Source organism: Hypanus sabinus, chromosome 3 (genome assembly GCF_030144855.1).
Source record: "Hypanus sabinus isolate sHypSab1 chromosome 3, sHypSab1.hap1, whole genome shotgun sequence".
NCBI lineage: Eukaryota > Metazoa > Chordata > Chondrichthyes > Myliobatiformes > Dasyatidae > Hypanus > Hypanus sabinus.
In genome coordinates, this window is record NC_082708.1 from 64,706,730 (window position 1) to 64,731,013 (window position 24,284).

Here is a 24,284-nt window from a genome sequence, read left to right on the forward strand (position 1 = left end):
GGAAACTATTCAGCCTATGGCAACTACACTCCAGAACAAGGTAACCCAAACTTCAGCAGTCAGGCTGCTTTATGCAGCAAACAGCAGTGGCACAGTTAGTTTAAGTGCTGTCTCACCACACTAGAAACTCCGGTTCAGTACTGACTTAAGCACTCCTTGTGTATGAAGTTTGTACATTCTCCCCATAGCTATGTAGATTTCTTCACAGTACTTGTTTTTTTCCAATATTCCAAAGGCATATAGGTTAACTGGTTAACTGACCACTGCAAAATTGTCTCTAGTACATACAGTCAGTCAGCGGTAGAATCTGGCAGGAGTTCATGGGAATATGGGGAGAATAAAAGATGTACGACAAGTATGAATGAGTGGCTGCTGGTCAGCACACACTCAGTGGGACAAAGGGTCTATTTCCATGCACTAATCTCTATAATTATAATCCTTACATATGAGAAAATGGGTCTCATTCGTAAACCAGCAGGTTGTTGTTATGTCTCCCACTCGCTGTGAAAATGGGGGACACCTCCCTCTCTCTTGCGAGGGAGACAGCAAACCTGTGGGTTGTCGAAGTCGGATGAAATGTGAGGCCTTTGGGGTAACCTTGGTCTGTGTCCTTGCTACTGTTTAGCACATGCTTGAGCTCGGTGATAGTATCAATGCTCATTTATTTTTGCTGAGGGATGGAGGGGGATTGTTATTCGCTGCCGCTTAAGCGCGGGTGGGGAGAGCCGGGGGGGGGGGGGGGGACTTTGGGGTTCTCATATTTAATTGTCGTTCATTCTTTGGGGCACTTCTCTGTTTTCATGGATGTTTTGTGAAGAAAAAGCATTACAGGATGTATATTGTATATACTTCTCTGACCTTTGAACAGAAATCCTGCTCCAGCAGACCTCACTGCACATTACCCACTGACAATAAAGATCGATGGTGAGACAATGGGAAACCTGAATCTCTACTCATATTTAGGGTGTCATCAATATGGCAAATATTGATTATGAATATTACTATTGCCTTCAATGAATCAGCATAGTTTGTAATTAACTAAAGAAAAGAATATTTGATTCTTAAGACCTGGCACAAAACTTATGGTCTACCAGGCTACCATGATGCTTCAACCAATCTGCTTTCATCCCCCACCCCAATATGCTTTTGAGATCTAGACAATCTATAACAGACAACTAAAAGTCACAAATGCTGTCCCTGTAGAACTGTCCAAATTTACTGGAAGGATAAGTCATCAGTATACTCTCTGATGCCAACATGTTAAGGAGCTGGTAACATTCAGTCAGCTTCATTGGGCAAGCCTTTTTATTTTGAAGTCTCACACCAGGTTCCTAAATTAGATATTCATTTCTGAGCTGTCCCAGGAAGAAATTTCCAAGTGGAAGGAGAAAAGGATGGAAAGATTCACTCAAAGCTTCCTTGAAAAATAAGCCACTTGCTCATTGACTTTTGGAAATCCTTGGCCCATTACCAAGTGGAAAAAGAGGATTCAGGATGGTATTGAGAATTTCAAATTCATGCATCAGGAACACAGAGAAGACTTGTATAAAAATTAGAAGGATACTAGCTCACCCTTGCCCAATCAATAAGAACATATGGTTCCTGCATTGATCACTTCAGTCACTTCATTACCCACAAATACAGACTGGAAGAAAGTCATTTTCAATGTCCTGTCACTATCTAGGGACAAGGATTTTAAGAACCCAGAAGCGTATCAAACAGCAGAAAAAACTAATATAGTCCGCGGTGGTGAACCTTTTATGAGAGTGTGTGATCAAACTGGCAATAATCTTTTTTAAAAAAATCTCTCATCCGATGGTAATTCTGAGCAGAGATTATCATCAATTAATGAATCAGTAACAATAATAATCAACTTTTTAATGAGAAAGGATGTCCTGTTGCTTATTTACATGTATTCATTGTTTTACTATTCATAAAACTATAACAGAGACAGACTGAAATAAATGAAGCACTTTAGAAAACCCATTCAAAAGTTACTAATGTCAATCTTTCAAACAGAACATTTTAAAATATATTATTTCTAAATAGTATTGCTATTGTACATCAGATAGGGTAAGAAATGAGAACATGAAATTATATGATTTGGTGCATATTCCTAGAAGATCAAGGAAAGGAAAATAAATGTAGTTCATTCTCAGTCAGACTTTTGTTACTGCACTAACAATGCCAAAGATTTTATATCTGACTTGTATTTGGTTGATTTGAGAGCTATGCATATAGCACTAGTTTCATCAGTAAGTCTACTCCTATAATTAGACATGACCAAGTTCATTACTGAAAACAATGACTCACATACATATTCATGGAGGTTTAAACTACATACAGTCTTTATCATTATTTTCACTAAATATCCAGTGATCATTCACAAATAACAAATTAAAAATATAAGCAGAGTGAAGCTAATGTCAACTGGCCCAATCGTTTACTAGACAAATACTGATGAGTACACTAAATACTGTTGTGTACTGATGTGATGCAAGGGTTTCAATATGTGTCATCCAACATTCTCACAACTGTCTCGGTGGCACCAAGTTGGCGTGAGATTTTTCCTGTATAAAGTTCTCACTGCTCTCAGATTGTAAACAGATCATCTACAACATTACTTGGCAGAGAAGATAATCACTGCGCAACCTTTGTTATGGGTAGAATTTACAGAATCAAGGGGGTGGCACTGTGTACCACATGCCATTTTGTGTACCATAGGCTCACTGGCTCTGAAATCCCACTAGTATATGTGACAATAACACATTCTTTGCCTCAAGTTCACTTTTCCCCATTTAGTCTCATGTTCTTTAATTTACAGCATCCAAATATCCATCAGACTGAGCCATATGCATATGTGACGACTGGGCATCAGTAATCCTTTGAGGTTGAGTAAAGACTTGCTATCTTCAGATTATGAGATTTCTCATTTCAGCTTCTAAAAGACTGACCCTTTGTGCCAACCTTTTGGATTGAAACATGATTTAACCCAATTTAGAAGTGGCCTGTTCGAGGGAAGTGCCTGGTGTAAAAAATGCTAGTCTTTGGCTTGAGAGTCTTCGGCAAGGAGACTACGCCAGGCACAATTGCAGAGGGTGAAGACATGACCGCTGAGCTGATTCAGTGTGCTAGGTGCATGATGTGGGAGGTCAGGGATGCTGATGGTACCCCCAGATGCTACAGCTGTGGAAAGTGTGTCCAGATTCAGCTTCTGAAGGAGCATGTTGCAGCACTGAAGAAAGAACTGGATGACCTCAGGTTTATCTGCGAAAACGAGAGACAGGACCTACAGTGAAGTCGTTATACTGAGTATACCGGAAGAGAGAAAGGGGGCGACGATGAGGAAGGGAAGGATGCTTGAAGTACAGAAGACCCCAGGGGATGTACCTCTCGTAAACAGGTTCACCTTCTTGGAAGCTGTCAGGACAGAAGATACTGCCAGTCTGAGAGGCGGACAGGTCTGGAGCCGAAAATTGGTGCAGAAGCAGAGCCGAAGAGTCAGACATCAGGAAGAGCTGTGGTAGTAGGGGACTCCATAGTAAGAGGTATGGAAAGGGGTTTCTGCAGCAACAGGCGAGATTTAAGGATAGTGTGTTGCCTCTCTGGTGCTAGGATCCAGGACATCACGGACCAATTGCAGGGAATCCTCAAGGGTGAAGGTGAACAGCCGGAAGTGGTAGTGCATGTCGGCACAAATGACATCGGAAAGAAGAGGAAGGACATTCTGCAGCGGGACTTCGGAGAACTCGGAAGAAGGCTGAAAAGCAGGACTTCCAGGGTGGTTATCTCTGGTTTGCTTCCAGTTCCTCGTGCTGGAGAGGGCAGGAACAGGGAGATAATGGATCTGAATGTGTGGCTGAGAAACTGGTGCAGGAAGCAAGGATTTACATTCTTGGACCACTGGGATTTGTTTTGGAGTAGGGATGAATTGTACAAAAGGGACGGGTTGCACCTTAATAGGCGGGGAACTAGCATTCTGGCAGACAGGTTTGCCACTGCAACATGGATGTGTTTAAACTAAGTAGTGGGGGGGGGGAGGGGATGAACTGGAAATATAAGGATGGAGTTAAAGGGAAAGTGAAAATAAGAAAAGTTAAAAAGGACAACAGAATCAATGGAGTAGAAAGATCAAGAAGAGATCATACAGTATGGCCAAGTGAAATAGGAATTGATATGAAAGGAGAGGGGAGTACCAAATTAAAAGTATTATATATGAATGCATGAAGTATAAGGAATAAAGTAGATGAGCTTGAGGCTCAGTTGGAAATTGGCAAGTACGATGTTGTAGGAATAACTGAGACATGGCTTCAAGCAGACAGGGCCTGGGAAATGAATATTCAAGGATATACATCTTATCAAAAGGACAGATTGACTGGCAGAGGGGGTGGGGTTGTTCTGTTGGTGAGGAATAATATTCAGTTCCTTGCGAGGGGGGACATAGAATCTGGGGATGTAGAGTCAGTATGGATAGAACTGAGAAATACTAAGGGTAGAGACCCTAATGGAAGTTATTTACAGGCCCCCAAACAGCAGTCTGGATGTAGGGTGTAAGTTGAATGAAGAGTTAAAATTGACATGTCGCAAAGGTAATGATACAGTTGGCATGGGGAATTTCAACATGCAGGTAGACTGGGAGAATTAGAATGGTACTGGACCCCAAGAAAGGGAGTTTGTGAAGTGCCTCCGAGATGGATTCTTAGAACAGCTTGTATTGGAGCCTACCAGGGAGAAGGCAATTCTAAATTTAGTGTTGTGCAATGAACCAGATTTGATCAGGGACCTCGAGATAAAGGAACCATTAGGAGAAAGTGACCATAATATGATGTTTTAACCTACAATTTGAGAAGAAGAAGGGAAAATCGGATGTGTCAGTATTACAGTTGAACAAAAGGAACTATGGAGCTATGAGGGAGGAGCTGGCCAAAGTTCAATGGAACAATATCCTAGCAGGGAAGATAGTGGAACAAAAATGGCAGCTATTTCTGGGAATAATGCAGAAGGTGCAGGATCGGTTCATTCCAAAGAGGAAGAAAGATCCTAAGGGGAGAAAAGGGCGGCCGTGGCTGACAAGGGAAGTAAAGGGCAGTATAAAAATAAAAGAGAAAAAGTATAACATAGCAAAGATGAGCAGGAAACCGGAGGACTGGGAATCTTTTACAGAGCAACAGAAGATAACAAAAAAGGCAATACGCCAAGAAAAAAATGAGGTACGAAGGTAAACTAGCCAAGAATATAAAGGAGGATAGTAAAAGCTTCTTTAGGTATGTGAATAGCAAAAAAATAGTTAAGACCAAAATTGGGCTACTGAAGACAGAAACGGGTGAATTTATTATGGGGAACAAGGAAATGGCAGATAAGTTGAACAGGTACTTTGGATCTGTCTTCACTAGGGAAGACACAAACAATCTCCCAGATGTAATAGTGGCCAAAGGAACTAGGGTAAAGGATGAACTAAAGGAAATTTATATTAGGCAAGAAACGGTGTTGGATAGACTGTTGAGTCTGAAGGCTGATAAGTCCCCAGGACCTGATGGTCTGCATCCCAGGGTACTTAAAGATGTGGCTCTAGAAATCGTGGATGCATTGGTAATCATTTTCCAATGTTCTATAGATTCAGGAACAGTTCCTGCTGATTGGAGGGTGGCTAATGTTGTCCCACTTTTCAAGAAAGAAGGGAGAGAGAAAACAGGGAATTATAGACTGGTTAGCCTGACGTCAGTGGTGGGAAAGATGCTGGAGTCAATTATAAAAGAGGAAATTACGACACATTTGGATAGCAGTGGAAGGATCAGTCCGAGTCAGCATGGATTTATAAAGGGAAAATCATGCTTGACTAATCTTCTGGAGTTTTTTGAGGATGTAACTATGAAAATGGACAAGGGAGAGCCAGTGGGTGTAGTGTACCTGGACTTCCAGAAAGCTTTTGATAAAGTCCCATGTAGGAGATTAGTGGGCAAAATTAGGGCACATGGTATTGGGGGCAGAGTACTGACATGGATTGAAAATTGGCTGGCTGACAGGAAACAAAGTGTAGTGATTAACAGGTCCCTTTTGGAATGGCAGGCTGTGACCAGTGGGGTACTGCAAGGTTCGGTGCTGGGACCACAACTATTTACAATATACATTAATGATTTAGATGAAAGGATTAAAAGTAACATTAGCAAATTTGCTGATGACACAAAGCTGGGTGGCAGTGTGAAATGTCAGGAGGATGTTATGAGAATGCAGGGTGACTTGGACAGGTTGGGTGAGTGGGCAAATGTATGGCAGATGCAGTTTAATGTGGATAAATGTGAGGTTATCCACTTTGGTGGCAAGAACAGGAAGGCAGATTACTAGCTAAATGGAGTCAAGTTAGGAAAAGGGGAAGTACAATGAGATCTAGGTGTTCTTGTACATCAGTCAATGAAAGCAAGCATGCAGGTACAGCAGGCAGTGAAGAAAGCTAATGGCATGCTGGCTTTTACAACAAGAGGAATGTAGTATAGGAGTAAAGAGGTCCTTCTGCAGCTGTACAGGGCCCTGGTGAGACCACACCTGGAGTATTGTGTGCAGTTTTGGTCTCCAAGTTTGAGGAAGGACATTCTTGCTATTGAGGGAGTGCAGCGTAGGTTCACAAGGTTAATTCCCGGAATGGCGGGACTGTCATATGTTGGAAGATTGGAGCGACTGGGCTTGTATACACTGGAATTTAGAAGGATGAGAGGGGATCTGATTGAAACATATAAGATTATTAAGGGATTGGACACACTGGAGGCAGTAAGCATGTCCCCGCTGATGGGTGAGTCCAGAACTAGAGGCCACAGTTTAAGAATAAGGGGTAGGCCATTTAGAACAAAGATGCGGAAAAACTTTTTCACCCAGAGAGTGGTGGATATGTGGAATGCTCTGCCCCAGAAGGCAGTAGAGGCCAAGTCTCTGGATGCATTCAAGAGAGAGTTAGATAGAGCTCTTATAGATAGCGGGGTCAAGGGATTTGGAGAGAGGGCAGGAACGGGGTACTGATTGTATATGGTCAGCCATGATCACAGTGAATGGCGGTGCTGGCTAGAAGGGCTGAATGGCCTACTCCTGCACCTACTGTCTATTATCTTAGATCCTTTACTCCTTTTTTCCCCTTTCAAAAATAATTCTCACTACATACAGTACCTTGCAAAAACTCTTAGGCATGTGTATATTGCTAGAGTATTATATTATTTTATATATATAATTTTATATATTGCACTGCACTGCTGCCATAAAAAAGACAAATTTCATGACATATGTGAGTGATGATAAACCTGATTCTGATATTGTGGACTAAGAGCAGGAATGGGGTAGGGAGAAGGGAATCATGGTTGGAAAGAGGGGACAAGAGGGGAGGGAGCAAGAAACACCACAGAGATATTCTGTAATTATCAATAAATTAATTGTCTGGAGTCAAATGACCTTGCCTGGTGTCTTAGGGCTGGGTGTGTCTGCACCCACACCACCCCCTGCTCCTGGCACTTCTACTCTGCCACCTGTCCCACATCCCTCCCATGGCTTTCCACCTTTGCCATTCCCAACATCCTTTGGCTCTGCCAGATATACAAACTCTCACTCCGCTCCACATTGACAAATACAGTACCATGCAAAACTCTTAGGCACCTTAGCTATATCTCCCACACATTAAAATCCCACATTTTGCACTCCACCCAAGTAATATTCACTGGAAGTGGATTCCATCCTTCTTCCTATAGTTTATTCTTTTAGGAATTTAGTATTCCAAAATTTGAAATGGAATTTTTTTCCCCCTTTTCAAGAGAAAAGGAAACCAACCACAATTCTTGATATGTGAATCCCTTCTACCTGACCAGCTTTAATATGGAAATAGAGGACACATGAAACTTCAAGAATGTCTGTGATACAGGAACTTGGAAACATTCAAGTGCAATATCAGATGAGCACCAAGTACCATGAATACCTGTGAAAGGTAAACTTCTGATAACATATGAATTAGGAGTGGGAGTAGGCTTGAGCTTGATCTTCCATTTAATACAATCATGGCTATTTTAATTGTACTCAAAACTTCTCAATTCCATCTACCCATGATAACATTTCATTCCTTTGTTTATCAAGAGTATATTTGCCTCTCTTCAGAATATTTAAAATCTTTGCTCATACAACCCTTTGAAAAGATAGCTGTAAATATAACTCAGTGTTATATTATTTTTGTCCAATAGGTGACACCTTACTTTTAAACAGTGACCTCCAAGCTCTTGATTCTCCCACAATAGGAAACACATTAATGCTGTTGAAATGCAAAAGAATCTTTTGTTTCAATCAAGACTGTTCCATTTATCTGAACTCTGAATAATACAAACTCGACTGGTCTAACTTTTCATCATAATACAACCTGACACTTCAGAAGTTAGCTTTGAAATCCTATTTAAATTGCCTCCAATTCACTCAACATCTTCTCTTAGATTTGGGAACCCACGTTATTGTGGTTTCTACAATGCCCTATAGAAGAATACATAACTTTACTAATGTTGCATTAAATTCCGCTAGCAATAGAAAGTAGAATTATTTTAGTAACTTGTTGTGCATTTTGTAAATAATGCGCTAGGACATTCAGTTCCCTACATAAATCAGAGCTTTATAATCTTTCACCATTTGCATCTTATTTTATTTTTCATTACATTCTGACAACTTCACATTTCAGCACATTATAAGACCACAGAACCATATTATATAGAGGCAGAATAAGGCCATTTGCCCCATCAAGTCTGCTCCATTTCATCATAGCTGATTAATGTTCTTCTCAGTCCCAATCTCCTGCCTTCTCTCCATGTCCCTTCATGCCTTGACCAATCAAGAATCTATCAATCCCTGCCTTAAATATACATAAAGACTTGGCCTCCACAACTGCCTATGGCAAAGAATTCCACAGAACTATACTGAGTTAATCTGGCTATATCACTTTATAGCCTCCTTAAGTCCTCACCATAACTTACATTTCAACCAGTTTTTGTGCTATCAACAAATTTAGCCACCATATCATTGGTATTAGTAAAAATAAATGTTGAGGCTCTGTACTGAACAGCATTGCATTATATCCTGCCAACCAGAAAAAGAAAAAAATTATGCCTACATTTTGTTTCCTGTTAGCTTGTCAATCTTCCAGCTACATGAGCAAGCATGAGCATTTCTGAGGCACTGCCTTCTCCAATATATCTGCTGTGTGTTATTCTGGCATTATTCTTGGTCATTCTTCTGCTTTTAATTTGTCTTCATTAAACTCTTCACCAAAGGTAATTTCCATACTCCTATATAATCCACAACTGTTAAAAACTTAAGCTTGGTATTCATCAATGACCATAATAAAATGTTACTCTCTCTAATCATTTTCTACTAACAAGCCCAACTACAGCACCAAACCAAAGCTAAAAATAAAATTGTACTATAATTACATTGCGTGTGTAAATGTGAGGTTGTTTTTAAATATGTTAATACAAGTTACACAAAGAAATGTAGAGTAACTCATATTGGTTCAGCATCTTTCTAGTGTCACCACATCATGGAATTACATTTGAACAGTTTGCACTGCACTTCAGGAGTGTAATAATAATTAGTAAAAAGCTAATGACAGAACAAAATGGCTATTACCTATTACTGACAGTTGAAACACTGTATAATTCAAATTTAATTATTTAGCAGTTTCTAATACTGTTCTCTTCAAATTATTAAATATGAATTTCTAGGTAATTCAATTTTTTTGTGTATGAAATAAATTTAAATAAGTAATACAACATTTTGTCAAGCTATTAGCAATTGGGTTTGAGTAAGGCAAAGTACGTACAGTATTCTGCTTAATGCAAGTTTATTTGCACTTTTCCAAACACAAAGTAATATCAAATTAATAATATTTTTAACTTCTGTTTTATTTTAATGGTTTAACAATAATATTTACTCATCTATTTTCTTTGAAAACATTTAAAATCTTTTTTTTGTTCTTGTTCCAGCCCGCTCACTCTGCAAAATATAGTGTTAATTATTTCAATTTACACTCGTCTCTCTCAGGCACAGCAGCGCTTTAATTTTAATCAGCAATGCTGCAGCTTTTCCATTCCCCAGCTGCTTAAGTGTAAAAGATGCCATAGATAGTGATGCAAAGTATACTTCTGATCTTTAAAACATGTAAAATGTTGATTACATCTATTGGATAATGGGTGGCTACTGTAATCTTGGGCATCAGAAAGTAGCAGATTACCAGAACATCATTGATGGTAATTTTTTTAAAAAAAGGTAAAGCATCATTGGAAAACAAAGAGTGGCCAAACTAAACAGTAAAATTAATAATGCATAGTTTATCTGTATGAAAAAGGTGAATTACATATAATGCAGCAACAGTCTTCATTACAAGTTAACACATTACAATCCATATATTATTGCTGCAGTAACCTCATGACTTTGTAAACAAAATAGTAGAGACAAGCAAATGTTCAATTTGTTTTGACAATATTTATGTCTGACCAAAGAATTCCACACATATTAAGCAGTTTTTGCATGATGACATCATTTATTATTGCTGATTCTTAAATACATACTAATTATAAGTGAACTAACCTTTAATGGAGAAATATGAGAATGTGATACATATCCAAGGATGTTTTCAATCTGCGATAAATTCTTCTCAGAAACATGAACAAGCTCGGGACCTTTGACATCATTGGTTAGACGTGGTAAGCTAAAATCATTTGGCAATGAATCCTCATCTTCATAATGATATTTCTAAACAAAGACAACAGAATATAAATAAGTAAGATGAATAAAGATAGCAGTGGAATTGACATACATACAGTTTTAATAATTTAGATACAATAGCTTCTGCTTTATTCCATGCTCCAACACATCTCCGTACAATTTCTTCAAACCTCACACAATTTTTACTCTACATATATCCTAACTCCGTACCTCTGCCTCCTGCTCTTTCTCAGGCATTATAAAGAAAAGCAGGGAAGCATAAATATTGCTAATTTGAGTGTAAAATGAATGTCTGTAATAACGAAATAGGACTGTCTTTAGAGCTTCCACAAGCAACTGATTCACAATACTTCCCAGTAATAAGTGACAAAAATGAAAAGCTAACATCAATTAAAGAAAACGAAAAGTGCAGTTGTATGAAAATTCTATCTGTTGTTTCCAGGATAAAGTTAGTCTTATGAACAAAGATGAAATCAGGTAGATTGATAGGTAACTACAAAGAGTATGGAGACTTATCTATATTGTACGCATTCATACAAATTACTTGTGGTCAAAATTAGAGTTTTTAGACTGCATATTTGCTGTTCAACTGTGTGTATCTCCAAACATGTACAAGTATGCCAAAGTTTAAGTGTAATTCTCCTTTCCATAAAAGTCAAAATGTCATTGGCCTTTATTGAAATAGGCTATTCATTTGACAAATGCTCAATTTTCTAGCACAATGATGAATTATGACTCCACTTTTGATTTCAAAGGATTTTCAAAATTTCGTTTCATGAATGAAAGTGGGCTTCTCCCCACAGCTGATGCAGGCCCAGAAATAGATATAATTGACATACAAGGTGTTTCCATCTTCAATTTTCTTTCAACATATCCACAGGAAGACAAAAGGAGGGAGATTTCAAAAATAATTGGGAAAGTAGTCAATATGGGAATTCTTGGAACACTCACAAATACATAACGACAACCAAGATACTAACATCTCATTCCCTTTTGCAGAATAATCTTTAGGTCTTCTCATTACCAGTTATAGTTGGGGACCCAAATGTCAAAAAGGATTGCCATAGTTTTTCTGCTTCGAATAAACTAAAATAAATCCCAATTTGACTTGGTGTGTGTCAGAAATGCACATCAACTATTAAAATAACTCAGTGTAAAAAAAGTTGAATCAATCTGTAATGTTAGCTTTTCTCCATAAAGTTGTCCTTTACACACAAATGAGTAGTTCTAAATAATGGAAAAGACACAATAAATATCCCAATGTAATATACATTTATTATAAAAATGGAATCAGCATGCAAATTACAGCTGAAATCGCACAGTCATGTGATAAATGTAAAAGAGGCATTATGCTGAAACTATATTGCCTCTTTTCTGTGTACTCAGGTTATATCATTTATCCATCTTGCAACCACTCAGTGAAAAAGTAATCAAATTACAGTAAGTCTAAGATGGATTAGAAATATTACACCTTTGAAATTCTAATAAATAAACAACTCTGCAAGTTTAGACAAAGGTCTTCTAACTCAACTCAAAAGGTTAGAGGCTTTCTGTCAAGTAGTCAGCTTGGCTATCCAGATCTCATCTGTTTTACATCCATTTATTACACTAGAAATATCTAACAGGTCTAGAAACCTGCAATCTTCTTTCCACATTCTCCATCTCAACACATCTTAACATTCAAGTTACATAAAAAAAAGAACTTACTGCTTGGCCCCTCATGCTTGTTCTGCTAATCAAGAAGATTCTAATCATCTCTATCTGATTTTATCAAGGACTTGGAAGGTTTAGTCACTTGGCTTACAAGATTTTGTAGTAAACTGGATTCAATATTGGCTTTGCAGGTCAAGCATATGAGGAGTAGTAGTAGATGGTTGCCTCTCTGATTAGAAGCCTGCAACTAGTGGTGTAACAAAAGGATTGTTGCTTGGTCTGATGTTGTTTGCCATCTATATCAATGATCTGGATGATAAGTGGGAAACTAGATCAGCAAACTTGCAGATGACACCAATATTTGGGCCATTATGGACTGAGAGGAAGGCTATCAAAGTTTGCGGAGAGATCTGGACCAATTGGAAAAATGGGTTGAAAAAGGGAAGACGGAATTTAATGTTGGCAAATGTGAGGTGTTGCACCTTGGGAGAACAACCAGGGTAAGACTTGCACAGTGGATGATAGGGCACTGAAGAATGAGGTAAAACTATTGGACCTGGGAATACAAGCCCATAATTCCTTGTTGTTTGTATCATAGGTAGGTAGGGCCGTAAAGAGAGTCCAGCTGGGTAGCCTCCAACCTGATGGCATGAACATCCATTTCTCGAACTTCCAGTAATGACCCCCCACTCCCATCATCTTTTCCATCTCTCACCTTATCTTCTTGCCTGCCCATTACCTCCCTCTGGTGCTCCTCCCCTTTTTCTTTCTTCCTTGGCCTTCTGCCATCACATATTAGATTCTCCCTTCTTCAATTCTGTATCTCCTTCACCAATCAACTTCCCAGCTCTTTACTTCACCCTGCCACACTCCCGGTTTCACCTATCACCCTGTGCTTCTCCTTCTCCTCCACCCACCTTCTAACTCTGACTTTTCATCTTTTTTTTTCCAGTCCTGCTGAAGAGTCTTGGCCCAAAACGTTTACTACACTCTCCTCCATAGATGCTGCCTGGTCTGCTGATTTCCTGCAGCATTTTGTGTGTGTTGCTTGGATTTCCAGCATCTACAGATTTTCTCTTGTGTGTAATTGGACAGATGTGACAACAAGGTTTCTCTCCAAGATGAGCTCAATGCCTTTTATGCTCACTTTGACCAACAGAACATGGGAGCACCATCACGAATATCCATAGCCCCCAACAAACCTATGATTCCAGTTTCTAAGGCTCCACTCCAAACTGCCTACCAACACAACAAATCTAGAACAAATGCCATTCATTACATTGACTCTTCACTCAATCCTGAAACATTTGGACAGTAAAGATGGATACATTAGGATGTTCTTGATTGACTGCAGCTCTACATTCAACACTATCATCCCACCAAAGCTAATCAATAAGATCCAAGACATTAGCCTCAATACTCCATTGTGCAAATGTATACTCACTTTCCTCACTTGCAAACCCCAGACAATTCAGATTGGTAACAACATCTCCTCCACAAACACCATCAGCACAGGAGCACCACAAGGTTGTGTACTTAGCCCGCTTTCTATTTGTTTTACACTTGTGACTGTGAGGCTAGCACAGTTCTAATGCCATCTTTAAATTTACTGACAATGACACTGTTGTTGGCTGAATCAAATGTGGTGATGAGTCAGCACATAGGAAGGAGATTGAAAATGTAACTAAATGGTGCCACAACCACAACCTCTCATCAACGTCAGCAAAATCAAAGTTATGATTATGGACTACAGGATGAGGAAACCAGAGGTCCATGAGCCAGTTCTCATCAAGGGATCTGAGGTGAACAGGGTCAGTAACTTTAAATTCCTTGGCATTATCATTTCAGAGGTCCTGTCCTTGGTCCAGCACACAAATGCTATTACAAGGAACACACAGCAACAGCTCTACTTTCTTAGAAGTTTGTGACAATACAGCATGCCATTCAAACCTTTGCAAAACTTCTATAGATTCATGGTAGAGAGTATACTGAATGGTTGCATCACAGCCTAGTATGGAAACATCAAAGCCCTTGAATGCAAAAGCCTACAAAAAATAGTGTTTTCAGAAGGTCTATCACAGGTAAAGCCCTTCCACCTTCGAGCACATCTGTAAGGAATGCTATAGCAGGAAAGCAGCACCCACCATCAAGAACACCCACCTTTCAGGTGATACTCTTTTCACTGCTGCATTCAAAAAGGAGGTACAGAGGCCTTAAGCTCCACACAACCAGGTTCAAAAACAGTTTTTACCCTCAACCATCAGGTTCTTGACCTAGAGTGGATAACTTCATTCACAATAACACTGAATTGATTCCACAGTCTATGGGCTTATTTTCAAGGACTCTACAACTCATGTTCTCAATATTAATTATTTATTGTTATTATTTAATTTTAAAATATTTTATATTTGCTCAATTTGCTGCCTTTTGCACATTAGTTGTTTGCCTGTTTTTGTGTGTACTTTTTCATTGATACAAATGTGTTTCTGGTATTTACTGTGAATGCCCACAAGGAAATGAATCTCAGGGTTGTATATGGTGAGATACAGTATATGTACTTTGATAGTAAATTTACTTTGAACTTTGATGTTTGGATAAGGACATAGATGGGAAGGTTATGGAGGACTATGGTGTGGTTGCAGGTCAATGGGACTAAGCAGAATAGTAGCTTGGCACAGAGTAGTTGGACTAAAGGGCACGTTTCTGTGCTGTAGTAATCTATTACTCTGACTTATTTGACATGAAATTTGTAGTTTTGTGGCAGCAGTACAGTGCAAAGACATAAAGTTACTATAAGTTACAAAAATAAATACATAGTGCAAAAGAAATCTGATGGTAGAGGGGAAGAAGCTGTTTCTACATCATTGAGTATGGGTACTCAGGCTCCTATAATATCTCTCCATAATGGGGTCCTTCGAGATAATGACACTTTCTTTAAGAATTCCTCAATAGTGGGGAGGTTGATGAACTTATAAACTCAACCAGCTCCTTGATGGAGCCAATCAACCAGCCGATCTCACTCCTGTAAGCATCCTCATTGCCATCTGAGTATCTACTAAAAACAGTGGTATCGTCAGCAAATTGAGAAATATTTCAACTGTGCATAACCACATAGTCATGACAGTGGGCTAAGCATTCAACCTTGAGGTGCACCTGTGTTGATTATCAGCGAGGAGGAGATGTTATCACCAATCTGCACAAACTGTGGTCTCCCAATGAGAAAATCAAGGATCCAGTTGAGAAGGGAGATACAGAGGTTCAGGTTTTGAAATTTGGTGATTAGAACTGAGGGGGATGATAACATTTAATGCTGAGCTCTAATCAATAAATAGCAGCCTGGCCTATGTTCTGTGGTTGTTTAGGTGCTCCAATTCAGACGGGAGAGTCAGTGAGTTTGCATATGCTGCTGACTTTTTGTGCCGTGTATGATTATATTGCTCTCTATATGACATTTCCTTGAAACTAAGCTCCTAGACCTAGGCCTTAATTCCTCCCTGTGCAACTAGATCTTTGATTTCCCCAATCAGGATTGACAACAACATCTTCTTCTCAATCACCATCAGTATAGGTGCACCACAAGGCTGTGTGATTAGCCTCCTGCTCAACTCACATTTATACAGTATCTTATTGTGCAGCTGAGTATAACTGCAATGCATATTTAAGTTTTCTGATGACATCATTGTTGTTGGCTGAATCAAGGTGGTGATGAATCAACACATAGAAGGGAGATCGAAAATCTGGCTTCTATAAGACAGGTGTCTTAGGTCCAACACCACCAGGTTCAGGAACAATTATTACCCTACCATCATCAGGCTCTCAGGCTCTTGAACTATTGTGGTTAACTTCACTCACCTCAATGTTCAACTGACTCCACAACCTATAGACTCACTTTTAAGGACACTACAATTCATGATCTCAGTATTATTTATTTACATTTTTATTATCTGCACAACTTGTTTTTTTTTTTGCACATTAGTTGCCAATCTTTGTTATTTATGGGTTTTTTTTTAAGTTCTGTTGCATTTCTTTATTTAAATAACTGCAAGAAAATTAATCTCCAGGGAGCATACATGATTTGATAATACATGTACTTTGAGCTTTGAAACTCATCATCCCAGGAATTAACTTGGTGAACCTTTGCTGCACTTTCACCATTTCAAGCGCATCTTCCTTTAAGTAGACTGACCAGATCTGCACATGTTATTGCATAAACAGCTGTGATGAAGCTGGACATCAATGCTATTGTCAGTGCTAAGGATTCCTTTAAGCATTTAAAAAGAAAGGTTGAGAGGGAAACAGGATGTTGTAGCTGACCAAGGCCCTATCAAGTGATCAGAAGGATGACGGAACTCAGATAGCTGGGAGAACCAGAAGGTGTCAGGAAACTGATTGATCAGGGTCATAAATTAGGAGAGAAGAAAAGGGAAAAGGATGATTGGTTTGATAGGGACTTCATTTTAGGTATTCTAAATCACAGCTGTGGTATGAAATACAGTGTATTGCAAATTTACATCATATTACTACGATTACCCCAGAAAATTCAGCAGTATGAAGAGCTCTGGTTGACATGGAGTACTTGCACACACAAGGTCTTTCTATCACATGTTCTTCCGACATCAAAAGAAATCAGATCAAGGTGGGACCAAGACTGGGCCCAGATCAAAAGAGAGGATGGACTACATTTGGGGTGAGAAATTCAGAGATGAGACTAATTATTGAATAGTGGGGTTAAGATTAAGTTAAATTTTCTGTGGATCAGTGTAGTGTAGAGATATTAGTCAGGAGAGGAGGTAACCTTGGTAATGGCAGAGGCAACAAGGAGAGTGGGAATGGAAACTCCAGTCAGGATAGCCTTGATAGTTTTTGGAGATTAATAATAATCATGGATAACCTTCAGAGTTAAATAGGTGGTTTGAACTGAATCATTTCCACAGCAAAGGAATAGAATGGCAATGGAATCAATCATTGAGACTTTATAATCATTGAAGGGGGGGGGTGTGGAGGATTGGAAATCTTTAGGGTGGTTGCCATTTTGCGAGATTTGTATGGGGAAGGATGTGGTCACTCCATTGGGACAAGTGGGATTGAGGCCAAAAGTAGATCCAAAAGTATCTTCCTTCAAAAGAATATATTTGAGTCATTCCCAGTACCAAGCCTTTATAGACTCTAAGAAACCATCTGCAAGTTTGGCCAACTGCCAGAACAGAATATGCCTTTACAATTGAGAATATTTGAAGTGGCGTACAGATGTAGGCTGCATGTTGTTGGATTGCATCATGCAAGTGTTAAGACCTCCATGTGTTAGCTCCTCAGGTATTGATAATGGTATTGGTTTATTATTATCACATATACCAAGATACAGTGAAAAGCTTGCCTTGCAAACTGCTCATATAGATCAAATCATCACACAGTAATTTGAAGTAGAACAAGGTAAAACAGTGACAATGTAGAATAATGTGTAACAGCTACAGAGCATGCACAATGCAGACAACCAATAAAGTGCAAAATTCTAATGAGATACACTGTTAGGTCAAGAGTTCATTATATAGATTAAGGAACCATTTAATGATTTTTTTGCAGCAAAGTAGAAGCTGTCTTTGAGCCTGGTGATTGATGCTTTTACCCAATGGAAAAATGTATCTTCTGCCCAATGGAAAAAGGGGAAGAGAGAATATCTGGGGTGGATGGAGCCTTTGATTATGCTTTTTGATTCTGTTTTACGGAGGCAGAGGGAAATTTTTCACAAAAAACTTAGTCATATACCATCCGAAAGCACACTGTTCAATTTCAAGACCATGGTCAAGGCAAGTCAACGAAGACCACTCATATCTATTAAGTAGCCAACAAGTGAGTAATAAGTAAATGTTGTATAATGTACCCTTAACTAGCAGTAGACCATTCCCAGAAGGTATGGATGAGGCTTCTTACTACTGCTGAACCTACCAGTGTACAATGCTGCCAGATGGAAAAAGTTTGCAGATCCTGTGATGTTGAGTCCAGAAGAAGATGCTGTCAGCAAATAACGCAACCAAGGGCAACATCCTCCAGGTAGTTCACAAAACTATTTCTTTCACTTTTTTTTACATTTTGTTTATCTTTCAAATGCAATTCTGCTACTTCTGGAACCTGTGATTGATATTTTGGTGGTGTGTTTCAGATTGAGCAATCTAGTGCTTTGCTATCTCTGAGGGGGTTTCAAGCGAAGTGTGCAACCTCAAGGTCAAGAAGTCCGGAGACGTGGGGTGCAAACCAATGATTGATTCCATTTCTCACTGATCTCATTGATTAAAACACTGAGGAAGATTGAAATCATCGAGGCGAGTGCAGATGGCAAGTATATGATCAGTGTCATGTACCAGTTTTGCTTGTTGATGCTAGTGGAAGATGTCTGCATGTGACAGTCACTCTCTCCCTCTCGTTTGCTGCTCCCAAAGAAGAATCCCTGTGTTCGAATGGTCTTTCTCTCTCCCCCTTGATGGAGTCCTGGGTCTTGGGCAAGGTTACTCAACATGATTTGTGGATTGGACTCTGATGGTTCACATTATGATGTGTTTCTGGTAGTTCCTTTTGGGTAATTTTGAACTGGGCCAGCCTGCAGATAACAAACACTGAACTGAACTGAACATGCCTGGACTCTTGAGTTTGTGTTTTATATTCCCTGTTTTTGTTCACTCTTTTACCATTTGAGTGATTTGTTTTTTTTTCAAGTGGGGAGGAGGTTAATGTTTATTCTTTGAATGCGCTCCATAGTTTTTTTTGTTTTGTGGCTGGCTGTGGGGAAAACAAATCTTAGGGTTGTATACTGCATACATACTTTGATAACAATATAGTTAATTTAAAAGGATTATAGATTATTTGACACTTGCACTTCTATCTTACAGCTGTTCTTTCCAAACACAGGAAAAGGTTTGTTGTGTCTGTACCAGGTCCACCAGGCATATTCCATATTGTAAGTGCTGGAGAATTCAGGAAGCAGCTGCACTGCTCCTGGAATACAGCAGGACTTGGTCATTGGAGCACAGCTCAATAATTTCTGGTGATGTTTGGAAGGCAATTTCCACTTCACAGACCTGAAATTAAAAATCCAGGCTGTCACATGAATGCACTTGAGGAAGTGTTGTACTTTTGGTGATTCAATCTTTCAGATGAGAGGTTAATTATCTGCTCTCTCCAGTCGATTTAAAATCATATGTAGGATCCATAAGCACTGTTTTGATGAGGAGAGTACTGGGTAGCATGGCCTATACTTATCCCATAATTATCATTACTATAAAAAGATATCTGGCTGTATAATATTTTTGAATGGGGGATATTGTTGTATACAAATTGTTTCACATACATTCGTGGTTATAACCGGGATTAAAATTCAAATGTATTTCACTGCTCATAACACTGTGGTATGTCCTAATGTCAGAATGGACACAATATATATAAAAAAGTAAACACGAGGAAATCTGCAGATGCTGGAAATTCAAACAACAACACATTTTGGGCCGAGACGTCGACAGTGCTTCTCCCTATAGATGCTGCCTAGCCTGCTGTGTTCTACCAGCATTTTGTGTGTGTTGTTATATAAAAAAAGTATTTCTTTGTAACAATACTTAGGTTGTCTTCTAATTCTAAGATGCTAATTGCATTTTTGTGCAATTTTCAGGTCAGTTTAGCTTTTGCTTGCAAGCTTTTCAATGCTTATTTTACCTGCCATGAGTTGTCTTTATGGAAGGAGTAGTTTCCTTGCAAACACAGTAAAATTCATAATTTATGCTACAGTTGGCTACACCAGTAAATCCAATGTGCTCCAATATTTACTATCCCAGTATTTACAACCCACATCCGCTAAATTAAATTAGGGATTTCTTTCCAAAGAAAACAGCAAAATGAAAGGAAACATTAAGTACATTTGGCATACAAAAATGAAGTTAAGTTTTTTTTAAGGATGAAGCAATCTGTGGTTTCTGTTATAATTGAGTATATATTCAGTACATGTAAAGTGCACACTGTATATCTAGAATGTGCTGTCAGAGATACCAGCTTCCGAACATGCATACAGCAATACTGATCAAAACATACATTTGTTGAAGATGAAGGTGAAGCATAGATGTAGTATAACTAGAGTTAAGTAAGGTGTTCCACAAGGTCCTTCATGGTAGGCTCATCCAGAAAGCCATGAAGCATGGAATCCATAGACATTTGACTGTGAGGATTTTGGATTGGTTTGCCCACAGAAGGCAGAAGGTGGGAGTACATGGAGCACATCTCGCCTGGAGGTAGTGACCAGTGTAATTCTGCAGTGATCTGTTTTGAGAACTCTGCTCTTTGTGATATTTATAAATTACTTAGATGAGGAAGTAGGTTAGTAGTTACAAAGTGGAAAGACTTGGTAAGTTAGTAAGTTTGCAGAAGACATGAAGGTTGGAGCTGTTATAGATACTGTAGAAGGTTTTCATGGGTTACAATAGGACATAGGCAGGATGTAGTGTTGAGCAGAGAAGTGGGAGATGGAGTTCAATCCAGAAAAATGTATAGTAATACACCTGGAAATATCAAACTTGAAGGTGGAGCATAAGGTAATGGCAGGATTTTTAGAACTGTGGAGGAACTGTTCATGTTGAGCTCCAAGTCTATAGATCCCTCAAACTGCTGACCAAGTTATTAGAGTGGTTAAGAAAATATACGCTGGGCTGACCTTCATTAGTTCAAGAGCCATGAAGTAAGTTGCAGTTCTATAAAGCTCTGATTAGATCATACTTCTGTTCAGTTCTGGTCAACTCATTACAGGCAGGATGCAGAAGCTTTAGAGAAGGTACAGAGGAGATTTACCAAGATGCTGTCAGGATTAGAGAACATGTTCATAAGACTATAAGACCAATGATGAAAAGTTGAAGGAACTAGGGCTCCTCTCTTTGGAGCAATGGAGGATGAGAGGTGACTTGACAGAGGTATAAAATTATGAGGATCATTTATAGAGTGGACAGTCAGCACCTTTATCCTAGGGTGGCAATGGCCAATACCAGAGTACATCCAAAGTGGAGGAAAGTTTTTTTACACAGAGTGACGAGTGCCTGGAATACTCTGCAAAGGGTTGTGGTAAAAGCTGATACCACAGGGATATTTGAAATATTCTTAGCTAAGCACATAGCTGCAAGGAAAATAGAGAGTTATGGATTGTTTAGGAGGGAAAGGTTAAATTGCTATAGAATAGGTTTATCTAGGTCGGCACAACATCATGTGCTAATATTGTGCTGTACTGTTCAATGTTCTATATTCTAACCATCTTTCATGAAACTCCAAAACTGTTAAAAAAATTTCTACTCTGACTAAACAGATCATTGCACCAATCACATGAATAGAGTGGTCACAAATGCAGGTCAGGGTGCACTTGCATATGCTATGAAAAATGATTCATTTCCTCACAATGTAATTCTTGTCACCATCTGCACGGTACATCAGGAGTGTTACTTGCCTTGCCTGGATAAATGCAGTTCCAAAAAGGACAAAGTAACCAGTTGATTAGAACTTCACCTGTATCTCTACCACCTTTGGTTGCAAACTGTAACATTTATTTCAGAAACTTGCCAAGTCTTCTTTGAATGAGTTGCATGGACACAACCCATATCACCAAAACAACAACAAACACATTAGAAGACCAGCCACACACAAAATCTGCAGATGCTGGAAATTCAAACAACACACACAAAATGCTGGAGGAACTCAGCAGGCCAGGCAGCATCTATGGTAAAGAGTACGGTCGACGTTTTGGGCTGAGACCCTTCATCAGGACCGGACAAAAAAAGATGAGGAACTGAGTTAAAAAATGGAGGGGGGGAGGGAGAAACACAAGGTGATAAGTGAAACCTGGAGGGGGAGGTGTGAAGTAAAGAGCTGGGAAGTAGATTGGTGAAAGAGATACAGGTCTGGAGAAGAGGAAACCTAATAGGAGAGGACAGAAGGTCATGGAAGAAAGGAGAGCACCAGAGGGAGGTGATGGGTAGGTAAGGAGGTAATGTGAGAAAGGGAAAAGGAGATGGGGAATGGTGAAGGGGGGGTAGTATTACCAGTAGTTCAAGAAATTGATGTCCACGCCATCAGGTTGGAGGCTACCCAGACAGAATATAATGTTGTTATACCATTTTCAAATTTCCTTCAAATCACACAGTAATTTTTCTTCAAAATCAATCACATTTTTGCTGAAAAAGTCATTACCTAGAAGTCCGATGTACCTTTACCACAGGATACCTGCTCATAATATCTTTCAAAACGAAATTAAATATGGGTATAAATTATGTTCTTGTAAGTAAGACCTCATCCCATTAAATTATAAAAAAATCAAACATACAGTTCCAAAGATGTAATGATGCATGATTTTCTGAAGCCTATTTGAAGTAGTGTTCTGCAGGGGTCCTTGTTGGGACTGCTTCTTTTCATGATATATGTCAATGATTTGGCTGACTGATTTGATGGCTCTGTGGCCAGGTTTACAAACAGAAGTGTAGAGGCAGGTACTTGTTGAGGAAGCTGGAAGTCTGCAGGAGGATTTAGACAGATTAAGACAATAGGCAAATAAGTGGCAGATGGGATAAAGTCTAGAGAAATGTATGGTCATTTGGTAGAAGGCATAAAGGTGTAGACTATTTTCTCAATGGGGAGCAAATTCAGAAATCAGAGGTGCAAAGAGACTTGGGAGTCTTCATGCAGAATTCTCTAAAAATTAACTTGCAGGTTGAGTTGCCAGTAATTAAGGCAAATGCAATGTTAGCTTTCATTTAGAGAGGAATAGAATATAAAAGCAAGGATGTAATGCTGTGGTTTTCAAACACATTGGTCAGATCCCAGTTGGAGTGTTGTGAACACTTCTGGGTTCCTTAAAAAGGATATGCTGGTAGGATTGGAAAGGTTAACATATGAGAAGTGTTTTTACTGTGATGGAGTCTAGGATCAGAGGGCACACTCACAACAGAAGGATGTCCCTTTAGAACAGAGATGAAGAGGAATTTCTTTAGCCAGAGGGTAGTGAGTCTGTGGAATTCATTGCCACAGATGGTTGTGGATGACATCATTGGGTATACTAAAAGTGGAGATTGATACATTCTTGATTAGTAAGGGTGTCAAGGGGAGAAGAGATAAGAATGAGTTTGAGAGGATAATAAATCAGCCATGATAAAAATGGTTGAGCAGAACCGATGGGCCAAAAGGCCTAATTCTGTTCCTATGTCTTATGGCCTTATTTAATATTAGAAATCATTGAACTAGAACTTGCCCATACATAAGGGCCAGTACCAAGAAGACTTTGATACTGATAAATACCAAGATTAGTTATAATAACAAACTGAGCACTGGGTTTCATTCCTAGAAGTACTGAATAGAAAAATAGAGTATCTAAGAGAACCAAGTACACTTTTTCAGCCAAACCTGGATAACTGTGAACAGTTCTAATTACCATAAAATGGAAAGTTTATTGTAAGTACATTTAAAGAACAAAGGAAGTTTTTCTGGAAATATATTAAAATTATAGAGCTTTATTTATCAGGAAAGATTGAACAAGTAAAGCTTAATTTCTCTACAAATATTTTTGGAATTAATTAGTAGGTATACGTACTGCCAGGAATACCATTCCCAGTAGTTATATCATAGGAAGTGCATTTCCATGACTAATTTCTATTGCAGGAAATACCACTCCTTTGTGGGGGCATACTTACTGTTTAACACTTGTGTGGTACTTTCTGGATGTGAGCACAAACTGTTTCATTCCATGAAAAAATAACATAAGAAAACAGGAGCAAGAACAGTGCCTTGAAAATGTATTCAGCCCCCACATATTACTGTCTCATTTTCTAAATTTAAAATATATTGTAGGATTTTTTAGCTAATCTACAAAACACTGTGCTTCATGTCAAATCAAA

The 24,284-nt window shown here is 38.9% G+C and overlaps 1 protein-coding gene across 2 annotated transcripts in view; it reads right to left on the reverse strand.

Moving 5' to 3' along the window:
• dlg2 (discs, large homolog 2 (Drosophila)) overlaps positions 1–24,284 on the reverse strand; it is a 787,731-nt gene that overhangs the window by 534,004 nt on the left and 229,443 nt on the right. For both annotated transcript variants that reach the window (XM_059964524.1, XM_059964523.1), the window contains exon 6: positions 10,594–10,758. In XM_059964524.1, the coding sequence (XP_059820507.1) occupies positions 10,594–10,758 (165 nt within the window). The remainder of the gene's footprint in view (positions 1–10,593; positions 10,759–24,284) is intronic.